The sequence below is a fragment of the Triticum urartu genome, chromosome 4A, assembly GCF_056163025.1.
Source record: "Triticum urartu cultivar PI428250 chromosome 4A, HENAU_Tu73, whole genome shotgun sequence".
NCBI lineage: Eukaryota > Viridiplantae > Streptophyta > Magnoliopsida > Poales > Poaceae > Triticum > Triticum urartu.
Genome location: NC_141876.1, coordinates 220,085,940 through 220,105,418, shown reverse-complemented (window position 1 = coordinate 220,105,418; position 19,479 = coordinate 220,085,940). Strand labels below are relative to the sequence as shown.

The window sequence follows — 19,479 nt, the reverse complement described above, 5'->3', positions numbered from 1 at the left end:
CTTACCAAAGGCGCTTCACTCCCCGGCAACGGTGCCAGAAAAGAGTCTTGATGACCCACAAGTATAGGGGATCTATCGTAGTCCCTTCGATAAGTAAGAGTGTCGAACCTAACGAGGAGCAGAAGGAAATGACAAGCAGTTTTCAGTAAGGTATTCTCTACAAGCACTGAAATTATCGGTAACATGTAGTTTTGTGATAAGATAATTCGTAATGGGTAACAAGTAATAAAAGTAAACAAGGTGCAGAAAGGTGGCCCAATCCTTTTTGTAGCAAAGGACAAGCCTGGACAAACTCTTATATAAAGGAAAGCACTCCCGAGGACACATGGGAATTATCGTCAAGCTAGTTTCATCATGCTCATATGATTCGCGTTCATTACTTTGATAATTTTATATGTGGGTGGACCGGTGCTTGGGTACTGCCCTTACTTGGACAAGCATCCCACTTATGATTAACCCCTCTTGCTAGCATCCGCAACTACAAAATAAGTACTAAGGAAAACTTAACCATAGAATGAAACATATGGATCCAAATCAGCCCCTTACGAAGCAACGCATAAACTAGGGTTTACGCTTCTGTCACTCTAGCAACCCATCATCTACTTATTACTTCCCAATGCCTTCACCTAGGCCCAAACAATGGTGAAGTGTCATGTAGTCGACATTCACATGGCACCACTAGAGGAAACACAACATACATCTCATCAAAATATCAAACGAATACCAAACTTACATGACTACTTATAGCAAGACTTCTTCCATGTCCTCAGGAACAAACGTAACTACTCACAAATCATATTCATGTTCATAATCAGAGGGGTATTAATATGCATAAAGGATCTAAACATATGATCTTCCACCAAATAAACCAACTAGCATCAACTACAAGGAGTAATCAACACTACTAGCAACCCACAGGTACCAATCTGAGGTTTTGAGACAAAGATTGGATAGAAGAGATGAACTAGGGTTTGAGAGGAGATGGTGCTGGTGAATATGTTGATGGAGATTGACCCCCTCCCGATGAGAGGATCCATGGTGATCACGATGGTGACGATTGCCCCCTCCTGGAGGGATGTTTCCCCGGCAGAACAGCTCTGCCGGAGCCCTAGATTGGTTTCGCCAAGGTTCCGCCTCAAGATGGCGGCGCTTCGTCCCGAAAGCATTTTCTGATTTATTTTTTCAGGGCGAAAGACTTCATATAGCAAAGGATGGGTACCGGAGGCCTGCCAGGGGGCCCATGAGGCAGGGGGCGCGCCCAGGGGGTAGGGCGCGCCCCCCACCCTCGTGGATGGTGGGTGACCCCTCTCTGGTGCTTCCTTCGCCCAATATTTTTTATATATTCCAAAACTGACTTTCGTGGAGTTTCTGGACTTTTGGAGTTGTGCAGAATAGGTCTCTAATATTTTCTCCTTTTCCAACCCAGAATTCTAGCTGTCGGCATTCTCCCTCTTCGTGTAAACCTTGTAAAATAAGAGAGAAAAGGCATAAGTATTGTGACATAATGTGTAATAACAGTCCATAATGCAATAAATATTGATATTAAAGCATGATGCAAAATGCACGTATCAGCACCCAAGGACACAGATTTGATTTTTCAACCAATTTGTATGCACTGGAGCATGTGCATGTAGTTCAAATTTGAATTATGCACATAAATGCATTGAAAACATAGCTAATGCATAAAAATGTCCAAACGAACCCCGACAAATCACAAAAATTGACACAACACTCTTGTTGTTCTATGTTGACACGAGAAATTTTTTAAAGCAATAAGAGGCAATGGATATCGTTTCGTCCCCAAAGGTGGGACGTTCCCTACCGACACCATTATGCTTGTTGTGAGGAGCTCTGGTTTGTGAGAAGCATATACCCAAACCTGTCCCAAATGGGACAAAAATTTTACCATGGCATGTTGATGCCGCTCCATGATAGCATGCCAAGTTTCATGAATTTCAGACGAGTTTTGGATTTACTAGAATTTAAAAACCAAGTATCTCAATGTTTTGCCGGCAATCAACGGTGCCCTGGTGTTTGGAATTCATTCCAATTTCTTGCATGGGACCTAAGCATGCACCCAAGGACACAAAATTGATTTTTTTCAACCAATTTATATGCACCGGAGCATCTGCATGTAGTTCAAATTTCAATTATGTACATAAATGCATTAAAAACTCATTTAATGCATAAAAATGTCCAAACGAACCCCGAAAAATCACAAAAATTGACACAACACTCCCGTTGTTCTATGTTGACACGAGAAAAAATTTGAAAGCAATAAGAGGCAATGGATATCGTTTCATCCCCAAATGTGGGACGTTCCCTATCGAAACCATCATGCTTGTTGTGAGAAGCTCTGGTTTGTGAGAAGCATATACCCAAACCTACCCCAAATGGGACAAAAAATTACCACGGCATGTTGATGCCGTTCCATGATACCATGCCAAGTTTCATGAATTTCAGACGTGTTTCGGATTTACTAGAATTTGAAAACCAGGTATCTCAATGTTTGCGGTCGAGTGACGGTGGCGGGGTGTTTGACATTCATTCCCATTTCTTGCATGGGACCTAAGCATGCAACCAAGGACACAGATTTGAATTTTCAACCAATTTATATGCATTAGAGCATGTGCATGTAGTTCAAATTTTAATTATGCACATGAATGCATTGAAAACTCAGTTAATGTATAAAGATATCCAAGTGAACCCCAAAAAATCCCAAAAAATGACACGACACTCCTGTTGTTCTATGCTGACACTAGGAAAAAGTTTGAAATCAAGAAGAGGCAACGGATATCGTTTCGTCCAGAAAGGTGAAACGTTCCCTACCGAAACCATCACACTTGTTGTGAGAAGCTCTAGTTTATGAGAAGCTTATACCCAAACCTGCCCGAAAGGGGACAAAAATTTTAGCACGGCATGTTGATGCCGCTCCATGATAGCATGCCAAATTTCATGAATTTCGGACGAATTTTGGATTTACTAGAATTACAAAATCAAGTATGTCGACATTTACCGGAGAGCCACGGTGCCGTGGTGTTCGAATTTCATCTCCATTTCTTGCATGGGACATAAGCATAAACCCATGGACACATATATGATTTTACAACCCATGTTGGTGCACCGGAGCATGTGCATGTATTTTAATTTTGAATTGTGCGCCTGAAATGGCTACAAAACCAATTTAATGTATAAAATGTTCAAATGAACCCTAAATAATTCCAATTCTTTTACGACACACATATAGTTGCATGTTCACTGCAGATAAAAGGTCTAGCAATTCAAACACCATCCATTGCCGCTGTGACCCCTTTATGTAATTCAAATCAAGATGAAAAATCAAGTAGATCACACACAGTTTATTATCACCAACCGTGTGAGATGCAGCACAAAATATCCTGGAGCACCGTTGATGTATAGTACGCCTATGGCTTACGCGAGAAGGTGTGTCGGCTATAGTCCACAGCTGGCGTCTCAAGCACACAAGCTCGCTCCCCAAATATCATTTCACTATTCAATTGTCACTGGTGAAAGATGGGCACGTGGACCCGCATCGTGAGGGCCACTTCGGTGGACCACTCTGGCGAGAGCGCGGCTGCAGCCGCCATGCGCATGCTAACAAGGTGCATGAGCATGGCCGCAATCTGCGACCGGGCGGCCAAGGCAGCCCAAACGGCCGATGTTACTTCTTAGGTGGCGGCAGCATCTGCCTGGGGGGTAGCAACTGGTGAGAGCGGCACAGTAGTTGTCCGTTCCGCAGCGGCGACATTAGCCCTGATGGAGGCCGCCCACGACCATGTCGAGGCTGCCCACGCCCAGCTCCTGGCGGTCACCACACAAATCGAATGAAGCTTCTCCAACAACGGTCGGCAACACACGGCCGAAGAGTTGGCAGTCACCGAGAGCGTTCGAGCAGCCGTCCGTTCCTCCGCCGCATACCTTGCGACGATAGAGCCCGTCCAAGCCCATATCGCAGCCGCCCACACCTAGCTCGTGGCGGCCTTTTCCAAAGAGATGGTGGACGCGGATGGCGAGATGCTTGCGAAGTATGGTGCGATGGATGCCATGGAGCCCCTTCCCCAGGAGACCGACGGGCATGAGCTGCACATGGAGGCGGCAGCGGAGATCGACGAGCACCAGCCGTAGTACTAGTACTCTTTGTTTTGTTTAATTAAGAGCGTCGGTCTTTAATTTGTTAGAGTAATGTTTAGGTCAACTAGATCTGTTTAATTGCTGAACTTGCTCAATTAAGAAGTGTGGATGTGCTGCAGTCTCCTTTGTGTAGCCAAATTATGCAATGACATGGATGACCACTATAACCAAGGAAATTCGAACCAAAAATTTTGATGTTCAAACTCATCACACACGGGTTAAGCTATCTGAATCGTTTGTGATGTTCACATATCGCACACAGTTCTGAATAAGGGACCGTCTCTGATGACACTTTACATGCCAGCTTTTTGCTGAAGCGATTCCAAATTTTCGGCTTCCGCGAAAATATCTACCTCCCCACCCCATCCCCCTTACCAAAAGCCACATTTCCCCTGTTTCCCCCTTCCTTTCCAAGATGAAACCTCCACTCCTTGCTTTCAACGCCGCCTCCTCGCCGGCGACACTCCTTCACGCTGCTCGGCCTTGTCTATCCAGGCCTGTAATCCACACCCGACCCCCATCCTCCTCCTCCTACTTCCACATCCCACATGCTCCGGTCGTCGGTGCGAGCGCGACACCTTCCACCCAAATCACCGACCCCTCCACCAAATAAGCACTTCCCTAAGCCATGGTGCATGCGGTATAGCCAGGATCTCAAGGAGCATTTGGCAGCAAGAAGAAAATCGCGTCCGCACGCGCGGATGAGGCCACGATGGCTGCCATTCATGCCAACCCCCAGATCTTGGAGGAGCACCTTGCCATTTGCTAGCTACGCCGGTTAAGCATCCTCGATTTACCCGTTGCGTGTGCTGCTCATGCCTTTCCTTCACAAATTCTAGTGAATTGTGCTATCTAATTTTACCATGCAATCTGTTGCTCTAGTGTATATGTTCTATATGTCGTGCAGTGTGGTGCTCACTTATTAACTGTTTTGTTAATTAGTTGTCCTCTTCAGCTAACTGTTTGGTTCAATTCTACAAATGTGATGCTTAATTCTTCAGGCTGCAATTTTGTATTATCTTCCATGTGAGAAATAAATCAAATTTATCTTTACAAAATACATGAGAAACGAATACAATCACTATATTTCCAAGTTGTCAAGCATGCTTGGTTTGGTTATACATTGTGCAATGTGGTGCTCAGTTAACGTTTGGTTCATTTGTGTTGTGCTGTTTAGTTAACTGTTTGGTTCAATTCTGCAATGTGATGTTCAATTGTTGTGGGTGTATTCTGTTATTGTATACCATATGAGGAATAAATTGAATTTGGTTGTAGTAAATACATGAGAAACAAATACAATTGCTATATTTCCAAGTTCTTAAGCATGCCTGGTTTGGTTAACTGTCTGGTCTTCTATTAGGAGTATGTTATATTATGCAATGTGGTGCTCAGTTAATGTTTGGTTCATTTGTTGTGGTGTTTAGTTAACTGCTTGGTTCAATTCTGCAATGCGATGTCCAATTGCCGTTGGTAGAATTTTGTATTGTTGTGCATGTGAGGAATAAATCGAATCTGGCTGCACTTAATACATGAGAAACATATACAAGTGCTATATTTCCTAGTTCTTAATCATGCTTGGTTTGGATAAATGGGTTTTCCATGTGGCTTGAATTAATCTGATGAATCTGCAATGTGCTTATTTTTCATCAACATATTTTACTAATAGCATGCGAACCCTTACTTAACCTGATGACTAACTACGTTATATGTGTTGCAGGGAAACAATGGGAAGCACTAAGGTTTACAATCGATGTTAGCACGTGCATGGTCCGTTGTCTGATAGCACATTATTGTGCAATTGCAGGAACCATTCTAATATTTAGGTTCTTAACAATTTGGTCTTGCACATATAGGTCCTGCTATCAGAGGTTTTGGCCCACCGTTCGACCCTTTTTGCATATGGGGAAATGAGTTTTCCATGAATATCAATCAAATCAAGAAACTCAGAAAGATTGTTAGGATAAAAAAATTAGCGACAAAAAACAACAAGATCTTTGTCTGCACAATAAAGAAGACATCGGTTCACTACAATATGGTAGGAACTATTATACCTTGCCTTTTTTATTCCTTTGCCCCATTTCCAATATAGAGAAGATATTTATGCATATCCTTGTTTTCAGGCCTTTCCAAAGCAGTTCACTGATGATTACCTCTCACACTACCTCTATGGTCAGGAGGCGAGGAAGGTCTTCATACAACACCCACGGTTCAATATTGAAGTGCTTCTGAATAGGATGAAGGACGGACGGTCAATCATCCACATGCACTGGCCTAAAGTTGCAAAGACCTTCAACATGAATGAAGGATCAATATTCGCCTTCCGCTTCAGCAGTTTTCCAGATGAGATGCATCTGTCTATATACCAACTATGATGCTAATTTCGAAAGGTTCTACATGTTGCATGTGAAACTTGGTGCTGGTGTAGTTGTGTAATAGGGTAGCTGAGTGTTCAAGCTATATCATGTTGTACTCTGATGTATTTCAATTATGAAATTCTGCTTCCTTAATATGGAAATGAAATATATTATGTGCTTAATATGAATGTCAATTAGATTAATAAATGGGTTATTAATAATAGGGCAATTAGCCTGCTAATGGCGAATTAGCCTGCTAACACTACCAGGAAAAGTGCTATAGATGGAATTGATAGTAATGGCGCACTAGAGAAGTGGTGCGCCACTACTATATACTAATGGCGCACCATGTGGAGATGCGCCATTAGTGTTGAAGACACTAATGGCGCACCAGGCACACGGTGCGCCACTAGTAATTTTTCATTTTTTCAAACATACTAATGGCGCATCTGGGCAGAATGCGCCATTAGTAGTTAGAACTACTAATGGCGCACCAGCCATAGAGTGCGCCACTACTGTATTTTTTTTTACTTTTTTGCAAAACTACTAATGGCGCACCGTTGCATAGTGCGCCATTACTAGTTTAAACTTCATGGGCGCTTTTTTTTACTTTTTGATATCATGAATATTTTTAAATTTCATGGGAACTTTTTGAATTCATGAATATTTTTTCAAATTTGATGATATTTTTTCATATTCCATATGAAAAAATATTGAATATTCATGAGGACACTCGATCTCGATCCCCCTCCCTCTCGATAGCTATCCCCCTCGCCAGATCCCCCTCGCCGCCGAGCACCCCCCGCACCCTCCCCCCGCTCCACCGCCGCCGCCGACCCCCGGCCCGCACCCTCCCCCGCTCCACCACCGCCGACGACCCACCACACCCTCCCCCGCTCCACCACCGCCGACGACCCACCACACCCTCCCCCGCTCCACCGCTGCCGCCGACACCCCGCACCTTCCCCCGGCCCGCTCCACCGCCGTCGCCGACACCCGCACCCTCCCCCACTTTTTGAAGATATTTTTAAATAACAAATTTGATGATATTTTCAAATAAGAAATTTGATGATATCTTCAAATAACAAATTTGATGATATTTTCAATTAAAAATAAAAAAACAAATTTGATGATATTTTCAAAAAAATGATGATATTTGATGATATCTTTTGTTCTAGTCCTCATGAAAATAACAAATTTGATAAAAAAAAAATTATTAGATGCAACAAGAAATAATGAAAAAAATGTTACTAATGGCGCACCAGAGGAGGGTGCGCCATTGCTGTCAGAAAAAAAAGTTACTAATGGCGCACCAGAGGAGGGTGCGCCATTGCTATTAGAAAAAAAAAACTACTAATGGCGCACCAGAGGGTGGTGCGTCATTGCTGTCGTCGTACTTATGGCGCACTATGGGGAGGTGCGCCATTGCTAACCCTCCCCCACTCCACCTATTCCCCTCTGGCCTCTCTCCCTCCCTCGCCAGATCCCCCACTCGACCTAACCTCGCCGCAGCCGCGCGCCCCCGCCGCCTCCCTCTCCCCTTCGCCGCCGCCCCCCGAGCCCCGCCTCCCCCCGAGCGCCGCCTCCCTCGCCTCGGAGCCGCCCCACGTCCACCAGGAGAGGAGGCCCCACGTCCACCAGGAGAGGAGGCCCGCGACCTCCCCGCCGTCTATCCCTGCCTCCCCCAAGCTCGCCGTCTCCGCCCTCCGTCGTCTCTGCTCCGGCCACCACCTCATCGTGGTCAGGTAACCCTCCTCCCTCTGCCTCTCTTCTCCTCTCTTCCTCCTCTCCTTCCTCCCGGCCATGCCCTCTTCTTCTCTCTTTTGCTAGGTTTAGGTCAAATCCCTCTCGAATTTAGGTCAAATTAGGTTCAAAAAATTTAGGTCAAATTAGGTTCAAAGAATTGTGCCTAGCAAACATGAATAATTAGTACTCCATGTGCATTAGGTACACCTAATGTATTGGGTTTGAACCCTAACCACTTACCTCTCCTTTTTCTTTTTTCTACAGTTTATGTTTGGTAGTAGACCATATCAGTAGCTGCAGTTCATGTTTGTCCATTTTTTGGTCCCTTTTTTAAAAAAACTGAGGAAAATAGATGAGTATATGTAGTGTTCTTTTTATGTGTTAATTTCTATCTTTTTGAAATAGGTTCATTGTAGTTGTTGTAATTCTAGCAGGGTTTTTTGCTGACAGTACAGTTCATGGAAATTTGTTGTAGTAATTTGTACCCTGCGCCGTGCCTGTTTGTTGTTGCTGCTTGGTACTAAGTACTTGCCATGAGACTAGTTAGGTTGCATCTGTTTTGTGCTGAGTTGCTTGCTTGCTCTCTTGCTGCAATCTTTCATCCACAGTAGCGGTAAGAAATCGGTTAGCCGAGAGATTAGCTTCAATTCTGAAATTAAGCAATTCAACTAGCCACTGATTTTTGCCAAAGTCAATCGCTGTTCAACCATCAAATTTCCCACCCATACAGTTAAAAGTTTGAAGTATGATCACATTCAGCTATGAACCACATATAGCTCACATAAAACTGTCGCTTGCTAGAACAAACTCAGTGATGTGCCTAGAAGCCCCACATAACTAAGGGTAGTCTTCCCTGTGCATAAAAGTTTCAAACTAATTGCTAGTCTTCTCTTTGGTCATCCCAGGTTGCCTACTTGTAGAAATCTTGCTGACCTGCTACTGCTGCTCTGTTCACCTCATTTCGCAGGGTCGATTGGCCATCGTGTCGTGGGTTTGTTCTTCATCCGGGCATCGTGTCTCCTTTTGTCCAGACCTACTCCTCCCTTTGTTGTGGCAAGTCTCGACCTTGGTAGTCAAAGGTAAAGAATACATGATTTTATTCCTGGATTCACTTGCTTATAGAATTCATCTAGAATCTAGGTCTGAGAATAGCAGGCTAATTCCTTTTTCTCTTGGCTCATTGGTGAAAAGATTAGTCTTATGCTAGAAAGTGTATTGATTTTTCAGTTTTGATGTTGCAAAAAATGGCATTGCTCTCTGTATGCTAGCTCAAAGTTTGGGTGGTACTGTTATGTGTGATGTTTAGCAATCCCATAATGAAAAACTGGGCAGGTTAATGTCCATGTAATTTTCACCCTTTCTAGCTATGTGCCTTCTGGATATGCAGTTTATGCATGAGAAGATGAGACCTATTATTTTCTCAGTGGTAGTTATGCACATTTAATCATGGCTTTATGAGTGAATTGCAGTATAATGTCTTGAAACTCGATATCTCAAACGTTTGACTAGTTTTCCATGCTTGATGTGTTGTATCTTGAGGCTCATCTTTATTACATATTAGAACTTGCAAACAAATCTGTGAAAGACTTGTAAAGTTGTTGGGTTTTGTCTCCGACCATTGTGTTGTGATGAATTTGCAGGTACCCCGAGAGGCCCTTGAGTTTGCCGGAATGTCGATTAACTTCCATTTCGGCAAATTCGGGTACTCCATATGTCCTATTTTCAGCAAAGGTCATGCTGAAATTTTCCGTGAATTTTAGCATGACTTTGCTAAAAATAGGACATATGGGGTACTTGCGACTAATGTTGATTATCTTCTGCTCAAAATTTATGCTGCTATAATGTTGTAAGGGTACTAATTGGTCTCTTCTGCTACTTATCAGAGATGGGGGGAAGCAGCCACCGCCGCTCTGCCTCACCGGAGTACGAATTGGATGCTTTCGAGTTCTTCACTATCATACTTTCTTCTTCAGTATCAGCCACGAGGCAGGTATATAAAACGAGAGATCTCCCCTTCACCCATCTCATTATGATAACTCTGTTGTTTGCTACATCACTCCTTGTCCCAAATTGCAGATGTTGCCTGACGCTTTTATGAAGATGCTGGGTGAAGATCCGCCAGATAATGTGAAGCTCCGACAGGCCGGCAGCGGGGTTCGCGGGCTGTGGGACGTGGAGTTGGTGATCGAGGAGGGCCACATGTACCTGTGCCGTGGCTGGGAGAAGTTCTACAGTGCCTACGACCTGCGGACCGGGTACTTTCTTCTCTTGAGGTACGACGATGACGCCACAATGCTCATCATGAAGGTTTTCAACAAGACTATGTGTCGCATGCGCTACGCTGAAGACGAAGATGCCAGTGCGTTCTGCCTCTTCTTATTCCTCCATATTTGGCTTTGTCTCACATCGATTGTTAACGGTCATTGTTGCATTTGGACAGGTAATGGGAGCAGCAGCAGCGACACTGGCTATAACCAAAGCAGCAGCGATTATGGCTATAGCAAAAGCAACAGTGATTCTGGCCTTAGCGAAAGCAGCAGCGATTCTGGCAGCAGCAAAGACAACAAGAAGGATGATCCGGACTGGAGTGGGGGAGAAGAGGAGCAGAGTGGGGATGAGGAGCTGCAGGATGACGATGGGCATCAGGCTGAGGATGACCTAGCGCTGGTGGTGGCTGACCAAGGGAAGAGATGGTGGTGGCTGACCAGGTGCAAGAGATGGTGGTGGCTGACCATGGGCAAGAGATGGTGGTGGCTGACCATGGGCAAGAGATGGTGGTGGCTGACCATGGGCAAGAGATGGTGGTGGCTGAGGGTGGCCTCGCGATGGTAGTGGTGCCTGACAATTACCACGCACCGGTGGTGGCGCCGGCGATCCCACAGCTGGGCGACATGACCACGCCAATTGTGGTAGAAGACTACATCCCACGGCTGCCTCCACTGCCTCCACCGCCTCGCCTCTCTTGGCGCATCAGGCTGAGGAAGGAGAAGGAGAAGAACAATGAGAACTGAACTATGTCAGGTATGTCAGATCTCCAAAATGATATATATATATATACTTAGTTACCTATTTATCTCTAATATGCATAGTTTCCTATAGGTTAGCTTCAAAATTACTTATGTTAGCACAAAATGATCAAGTTTACATAATAAGCTTATAGTCTTCTTCTTATCCAAAATGACATATGTTAGCTTCATTTTACCTAAGTTGGCTCTAATATGCTAAACTAGAGCTTATATGCTTAGTTTCCTATAGGTTAGCTCCAAAATTACTTTGTTAGCACAAAATGATCAAGTTTACATAATAAGCTTATAGTCTTCTTCTTATTCTTCTTCTTATCCAAAATGACATAGGTTAGCTTCATTTTACCTAAGTTGGCTCTAATATGCTAACTTAGAGCTTATATGCTTAGTTTCCTATAGGTTAGCTCCAAAATTACTTATGTTAGCACAAAATGATCAAGTTTACATAATAAGCTTATAGTCTTCTTCTTATTCTTCTTCTTATCCAAAATGACATAGGTTAGCTTCATTTTACTTAAGTTGGCTCTAATATGCTAACTTAGAGCTTATATGCTTAGTTTCCTATAGGTTAGCTCCAAAATTACTTATGTTAGCACAAAATGATCAAGTTTACATAATAAGCTTATAGTCTTCTTCTTATTCTTCTTCTTCTTCTTCTTATTCTTCTTCTAGTCTTCTTCTTCTTCTCTTCTTCTTCTTCTTCTAACTTCTTGTTTATCATTTTGGAGATTTGATTTAATTCACGGAAGCTTGCATGGATGGACTGCTTCTTTTCCATTTGTGTTTTTATTTTGTATCAATGTGAAACTTTTGTGAATTGATGGATAACGGTGTTGAATGAACATTGTGAAACTTTTGTAATATGTAACGATGGAACTATGTGTTGGCTATGTATGTATATATGATGAAACTTGTGTGTTGGATATGATCTGGTGGACGCAGGTAACATCGTTACATATGGCCCCCTGTATGTAAGCTAAGCAGATCTGTGTTGTATGTTATCTCTAATATTTTTTAACCTGTGAAAATATCAGAAATGAAAAAAATCCCTAATATTCATACTAGTGGCGCACCACACAAGACACTAATGGCGCACTGTTATAATCACACTAATGGCGCATCACCCAACAGTGCGCCATTAGTATGCCAAAGTACATGGTTAAATATGGCCCCCTGGGAGGCATACTAATGGCGCATGGTGTTCTATACTAATGGCGCACTGCTTGGTGCGCCATTAGTATACCAGATACTAATGGCGCACCGGTGGTGCGCCATTAGTAAGAAATACTAGTGGCGTGATACTAATGGCGCACCAGCAGTGCGCCATTAGTGGGCAAAACTGGTGCGCCATTAGTAGCCCTTTTCCTAGTAGTGTAATTGGGTTTTGCTATTGCAAACAGTTATTGAGAAAGTATCATGGCCGATGAAGTCAGGCAACGCACACAGTTTATAGGAAAAACCGTGTTGGATCAATGAACAATCACACACATGAATTTCTCTCGAAAACTGGTTGTGTTAGGCCACCTTGCGCAAACGTTTACCACATAAAAAATGTGTGTGATTGACAGCATCTGCCACATAGTTTCTTCTACGGAACGTGTGTGATGCATTCAATAACACAAACGATAAAATTGTTAATACCGTGTGCAACGGCAACGCTATCACAAACGATTTAACGGGAAAAATTGTGTGTGATGTACCTGTGAGCAAAAACGTTTTCCTTAGAGCAACTGTGTGGGATGTACATACGAATGGAAACTTTTAGCGGGGACTGACTGTCTGCGATGTACTTGCGACCAGAAACAATTTCGCCAGTATAATTGTATATTTTTTAGCTCTAGTGTATGTATTTCCGTATTTGAGCGCCCCCGGTCGCACACGACCTCATTTTGCCGAGCGTGTGTGCTAGGAGGGCCTATCCCCAATGGTTTCTAGGTCATGTGGGAAGGACCCCCCCCTATCGCCCACACTCACTAGGCGACGGTTCTGAATGCTGTCGCGGAAAGGGGTTAAAAACCGTTTGTATAGCACCGACGCGTACCAGTGATGGTCACTACCCTTGGCTTCCGCCAAGCTTGGGGGAGGTGCCCCGGTATTGTATCACCCCACTATCTTTTGCCTTTACTTATTTTAGTTCAATCCATAGTTATATTTTGCTTTAGATGAATAAAAGTTTAGTTTGATCCTTTCTTTTCGAGAGTTGACTTAGTGGTCTATCCTTGTAATCATGTGCGAGATATATAATAAAGTTTGTTTGAGTTTTTGCTTTCTTTACTTTCATGTTCCAATAAAAATAAAGGGAATAAATTAAAAAAAGATCATATGATAATCTTATGGTAGGTGATGACACCACATAAGGAAAAGTATAAGTAGAAAATTTTATTAGAGATTGACAAACATAGCATTGGTCAATGACGCAATTCATGAAAGAATTAATAAGGGAAGAGAAGATTCATGTATAAATATACTATCCTAGAAATATTTTGTGATTGTGAGCCCCCATCAAAATATTATATGCCAAAATTGTTGACGTTGGACAAGGAAGACAACTTAATGATTTATGTTTCTTCATATTCACATAGAAGTATATTGTCATAGATCCTTCAACATGTGGTGCTTGCCCCTATCTTTGCTAGCCAAAAATTCCGCACTAAGTAGAGATACTACTTGTGCATCCAAAAACCCTTAAACCCAAATCTTATTTTTCAAGTGTCCACCACACCTACCTAATGATTGAGTCAGATCCTTCAAGTAAGTTGTCATCGGTGCAATAAGGCAATAAAAATTGCTTCTAAAAGTGTGAGATCAGTTAGTGTAAGAGAAAATTGAGCGTTGTACGAACTTGTGATGGTGAAGAATAAAAGCGACAGACTGCATAATAAAGGTTGCCATCATAAGGGGCAATACAATGTGACGTTCTTTTGCACTAAGGGGTTGAGCATACAAACAAATAAGTGCATGGCAACCTCTGCTTCCCTCTGTGAAGGGCCTATATTTTACTTTTATGTATTTACTTTTATGCAAGAGTCAAAGTTTTTCTCTCTATTCCTTTTTTATTTTTCTCCTTTGGCAAGCATCATGTGGTGAGGAAAGATCTAGTCCAGTTGAATATGGGTGGCATAAGTTATTATTGTTGACATCACCCTTGAGGTGAATATGTTGGGAGGCGAAACTATAAGCCCCTATCTTTATATGTGTCCAGTTGAAACGTTTTGCTCATGTGTATGCGGTGAGTGTTAGCAATCATAGAAGACTAAATAATGGTTGAGTATGTGGACTTACCTAAAGGCTCTGATACGTGACCCTTCCTGAAAAGATGATGAATTGTAGTTGCAAAGCTGACTGAGAACATAGTTTGTTGGTTTCTAATAGAGTTTATGCTTTATACTTCGATAGTGTGATGAATTGTTACTTATTCATGAGAAGTTTATGATAAAAGTTCTATGTTAAAGTTTGTTGTTGTTATAATAATTTACATGATGCTTCTATGTCCGTATTTTATTTTTATCGACACCTCTCTCTCTCTAAGCATGTGGACATGTTTTTCGATTTCGATTTTCGCTTGAGGACAAGCGATGTCTAAGCTTGGGGGAGTTGATACGTCCATTTTGCATCATGTTTTCCTACTGTTATTTATGATGTTTTTAACCATAATAATGCTTTTCAGAGTAATTCCAATGCCTTTTCTCTCATAATATGCAAGGTACACACAAACAGAGAGAATTCCGACAGCTGGAAATCTGGGACTGGAAAAGCTATGTCAGGTCACCTATTCTGCACAACTCCAAACAAGCTAAAACTTTACGGAGATTTTTTTATGGAATATATGAGCAATGTTGGAGCCAACAAGTACACCAGGTGGGCACAACCCACCTGGGCACGCCCTGGTGGGTTGTGCTCACCCAGGCCCACCTCTGGTGCCCATCTTCTGGTATATAAGTCATTTTGACCTAGAAAAAATATAGGGGAGGACTTTCGGGACGGAGCGCCGCCGTCTCGAGGCGGAACTTGGGCAGGAGCACTTTTGCCCTCCGGCGGAGCGATTCTGCCGGGGGAACTTCCCTCCCGGAGGGGGAAATCATCGTCATCATCATCACCAACAACTCTCACATCTTGGGGAGTGCAATCTCCATCAACATCTTCAATAGCGCCATCTCATCTCAAACCCTAGTTCATCTCTTGTGTTCAATCTTGTTACCGGAACTATAGATTGGTGCTTGTGGGTGACTAGTAGTGTTGATTACATCTTGTACTTGATTACTATATGGTTTATTTGGTGGAAGATTATATGTTTAGATCCAATATGCTATTTAATACTCCTCTAATCTTGAGCATGATTATCATTTGTGAGTAGTTACTTTTGTTCTTGAGGTCACGGGAGAAATCATGTTGCAAGTAATGATGTGAACTTGATATGTGTTCGATATTTTGATAGTATGTATGCTGTGATTCCCTTAGTGGTGTCATGTGAACGTTGACTACATGACACTTCACAATATTTGGGCCTAAGGGAATGCATTGTGGAGTAGTTATTAGATGATGGGTTGTGAGAGTAACAGAAGCTTAAACCCTAGGTTATGCGCTATTCCGTAAGGGACCGATTGGATCCAATAGTGTAATGCCATGGTTAGGATTTATCCTTAATACTTTTCTCGTAGTTGCGGATGCTTGTGAGGAGGTTAATCATAAGTAGGAGGTTTGTTCAAGTAAGAACAGCACCTAAGCACCGGTCCACCCACATATCAAATTATCAAAATAGCGAACACGAATCGAATCAACATGATGAAAGTGACTAGATGAAATTCCCGTGTACCCTCAAGAATGCTTTGCTTACTATAAGAGAGCATTTAGGCCTGTCCTTTGCCTCAAAAGGATTGGGCTACCTTACTGGACTTTTGTTACTAATATCATTACTTGCTTGTTACAAAATATCTTGCTATCAAACTACTCTGTTACTTACAATTTCAGCACTTGCAGACATTACCTTGCTAAAAACCACTTGTCATTTCCTTATGCTCCTCGTTGGGTTCGACACTCCTACTTATTGAAAAGAGCTACAATTGATCCCCTATACTTGTGGGTCATCAGATACCATCCTATCATACTACATCATATAACCATTTTAAAAGCATGTTGGCATATAAGATAAACCATTATCCACTCCTAGCTAATTAAGCATGGCATGAGTAACTATAATCTCTAATTGTCATTGCAAACATATTTTCATTCATAATGGGCTGAATCAAAAACGATGAGATAATCATATTTACAAAAACAAAATAGGTCGAGTTCATACTAGCTTTTCTCCATCTCAATCATTTCATCATATATCGTCATTATTGGCTTTCACTTGCACGACCGAACGGTGTGGATAATAATAATAGTGCACGTGCATTGGACTAAGCTAGAATCTGCAAACATTTAATCAAAGGAGAATACAAGGTAATATGGGCTCTTTGTTAGATTAACAATAATGTAAATGAGAGCCACTCAACATTTTACATCGTGGTCTTCTCCTTATGAAACAAAGAAAAGGAAAATAATTCCAAAGAAACAAACTAAAATATTTTGGAGTTCTTAGTTTTCTGAAGAAAGCAAAAACAAGAACGAGAAAAACTATTTACACGGGAAAGCTCCCAACAAGGAAAAGAAGAACGAGAAATCTTTTGGGGTTTTCTTTTAATACTACAACTAAATAAACTGAAAAGAAAACTAAAAAGAAGCAAGGACTATTATTTTGGATTTTCTCAAAGATTTTCAAACACACAAGAGAAACCAAGAAAAATAAACTAACATGGATAATACAATGAAAAAGGATGAACACTGACAACTGGAATGAATGTGTGAATATGAATGTAATGTCGGTGAGAGATACGTACTCCCCCAAGCTTAGGCTCTTGGCCTAAGTTGGTCTAGGGCCACGGCTGGCCTAGGTAATATCCGGGGTTATAGTTGGGGTTGTACTCGATTGCAGCTGCCACCGCCTAGCGGGCTTCCTCATGGAGGTGCACTGTCTCCCTCGCTCTCTCATACTCGTCTGCCTCCTCTCTGGTTATAAAATATCTCCGTTTTGTCTAAAAGTCAAAGAAAGTAGGAGCAGGAAGCGTAACATAGACAGCGTGTTGTTTGTCAAGGATTAGTCTGTACTGAAAAGGAAACTCGCCTTTCTCAAGAAACTGATAATGTTCCACAGCATCATAGTCAAGAAAAGCATGTGGTAACGGAGGATCATTTTCTCTTATGGGAACACCAAGATATTTAGCTAAACAAGTGGCATATATTCCACCAAAGAAATCCCCGTCGTTTATCATTCATTACTGCGCTCTTGTGAACAATGAGATCGGAGGCGCAAAGGTGGCTATGATCATGTTTACCATTAATGCATCTACCTATATAGAGAGCAAAGTAATGTAAAGAAGGATAGTGAATGCTCCCTATGGTAGCTTGTGTTATGGTTCTGGTTTCACCTACAGTAATGCTAGCAAGGAACTCGGAATAATCAGATTTATGAGGCTCAGTACAGCTGCCCCATTGCGAAATTTTGCATGCATCATTAAAATCTTCAAGGTCCATGGTAAATGATTTATTATATAGATCAAATAAAATAGAATGCGTATTGCGCTGGACAGCTACTTAAATCTCCTCACAAAGGAATCGGTAAGGTTGTAATATTGAGGACACTTATCTGACACGAAGTCCGTTAGCTCGGCGTTATGCACGTACGCATATAATTCATCCTTAAAACTAGCATGAGTCATGAAATGATCCGACGGCCATTCGCAATGTTGCACTGAAGCCTCCATTGGTGGTTCGAGATCGGGCTCATGTATTGCGGGCCTTGGGGATTTCTTCTTCGACGAAGAACCTTGGAACACCTTCCTAAACGTTTTCTTCCTCTGGAAAATTTCTGAAAATTTTAGTGAATCAAAATGAAAGTGAACAAAACTCAACAAGATTGATAGCATCTACTCCCACAAGTTTCTAGAGGCTATATCATGCGACAAAACTACTTTGGACCATATAAATTTGACATGCAAGCTCAAGAACAAGGTCACCATGGCAACAAAAATTTGCAATATATAAAGCACTAGAACAAAAACTAATTGGACCATTGGAGGAGTCACATACCAATGAACAAGTCCCCAAAACAGTTTCGAAAATGGAGTTCTGAGCAAGGAGATCGAAAATGGCAGCAAAATGAGCAAGAACACGGGTTTGAGCAATGGTGGGATTTTTTCTAGAGGAAGAAGAAGTGTATGGGTGCTGGCATAAGTGAAGGGGACCCACGTGGGACCCACAAGCCCTATAGGCGCGCCTAGGGGATGGGCGTGCCATGTGGGCTTGTGGCCCACTGGTGCACCCCCCTTGATGTGTTTTCAGTGCCAAAAATTCTTATATATTCTAGAAAAAATCATACTAAATTTTCAAGGCATTTGGAGAATTTCTATTTTCTGGTCATTTTTTATTGCATGGATAATTCAGAAAGCAGAAAAATAATACTCCCTCCGTTTCTAAATATTTGTCTTTCTAGATATTTCAACAAGTGACTACATACGGAGCAAAATGAGTGTATCTACACTCTGAAATATGTCTATATGCATCCGTATGTGGTCACCCATTTGAATCTCAAAAAGACAAATATTTAGGAAAGGAGGGAGTAGTATTTTTGCTTTATTCGTTCTAAATAACATAAAGTAAAAAGCAAGTACAGAAGGTTGTGTTTACTAAATTCATCCATCTCATGCCCGTCAAAAGGAATTCATTAACAAGGTTGATCAAGTCTTATTAACAAACTTCTTTCAAATGACATGAAACCGGAGAATCTTCATATAACACTAGGTTGCCTCAATGGGGATATGCATGTCCCCAACAATAAGAGTATCATATTTCTTTTTGATAGAATGAATAAGGAATTCAAAACCTCCAATAGCAATAGTCGAAATTTTTCCAATAGAATTTATGCTATTAACTTGAGGTTGTTTCTTCGGAAAGTGTATTGTATGCTCATTACCATTAACATGAAAAGTGACATTCTCCTTGTTGCAATCAATAACGGCCCCTACAGTATTCAAAAAGGGTCTACCAAGGATGATCGACATACTGTCGTCCTCGGGTATATCAAGAATAACAAAGTCCGTTAAGATAGTAACATTTGCAACTGCAACACGCACGTCCTCACAAATACCAATAGGTATAGCAGTTGA

The 19,479-nt window shown here is 42.0% G+C and overlaps 1 protein-coding gene across 1 annotated transcript; it reads left to right on the top strand.

Moving 5' to 3' along the window:
* Window positions 1–10,037: 10,037 nt before the first annotated feature.
* On the top strand, window positions 10,038–11,084 carry LOC147975427 (uncharacterized). Its single transcript, XM_087520420.1, has 4 exons — window positions 10,038–10,042; window positions 10,104–10,242; window positions 10,329–10,611; window positions 10,693–11,084. The coding sequence occupies exons 1-4, from the start codon at window positions 10,038–10,040 to the stop codon at window positions 11,082–11,084; spliced, it is 819 nt and encodes a 272-aa protein (XP_087376546.1).
* Window positions 11,085–19,479: the final 8,395 nt, after the last annotated feature.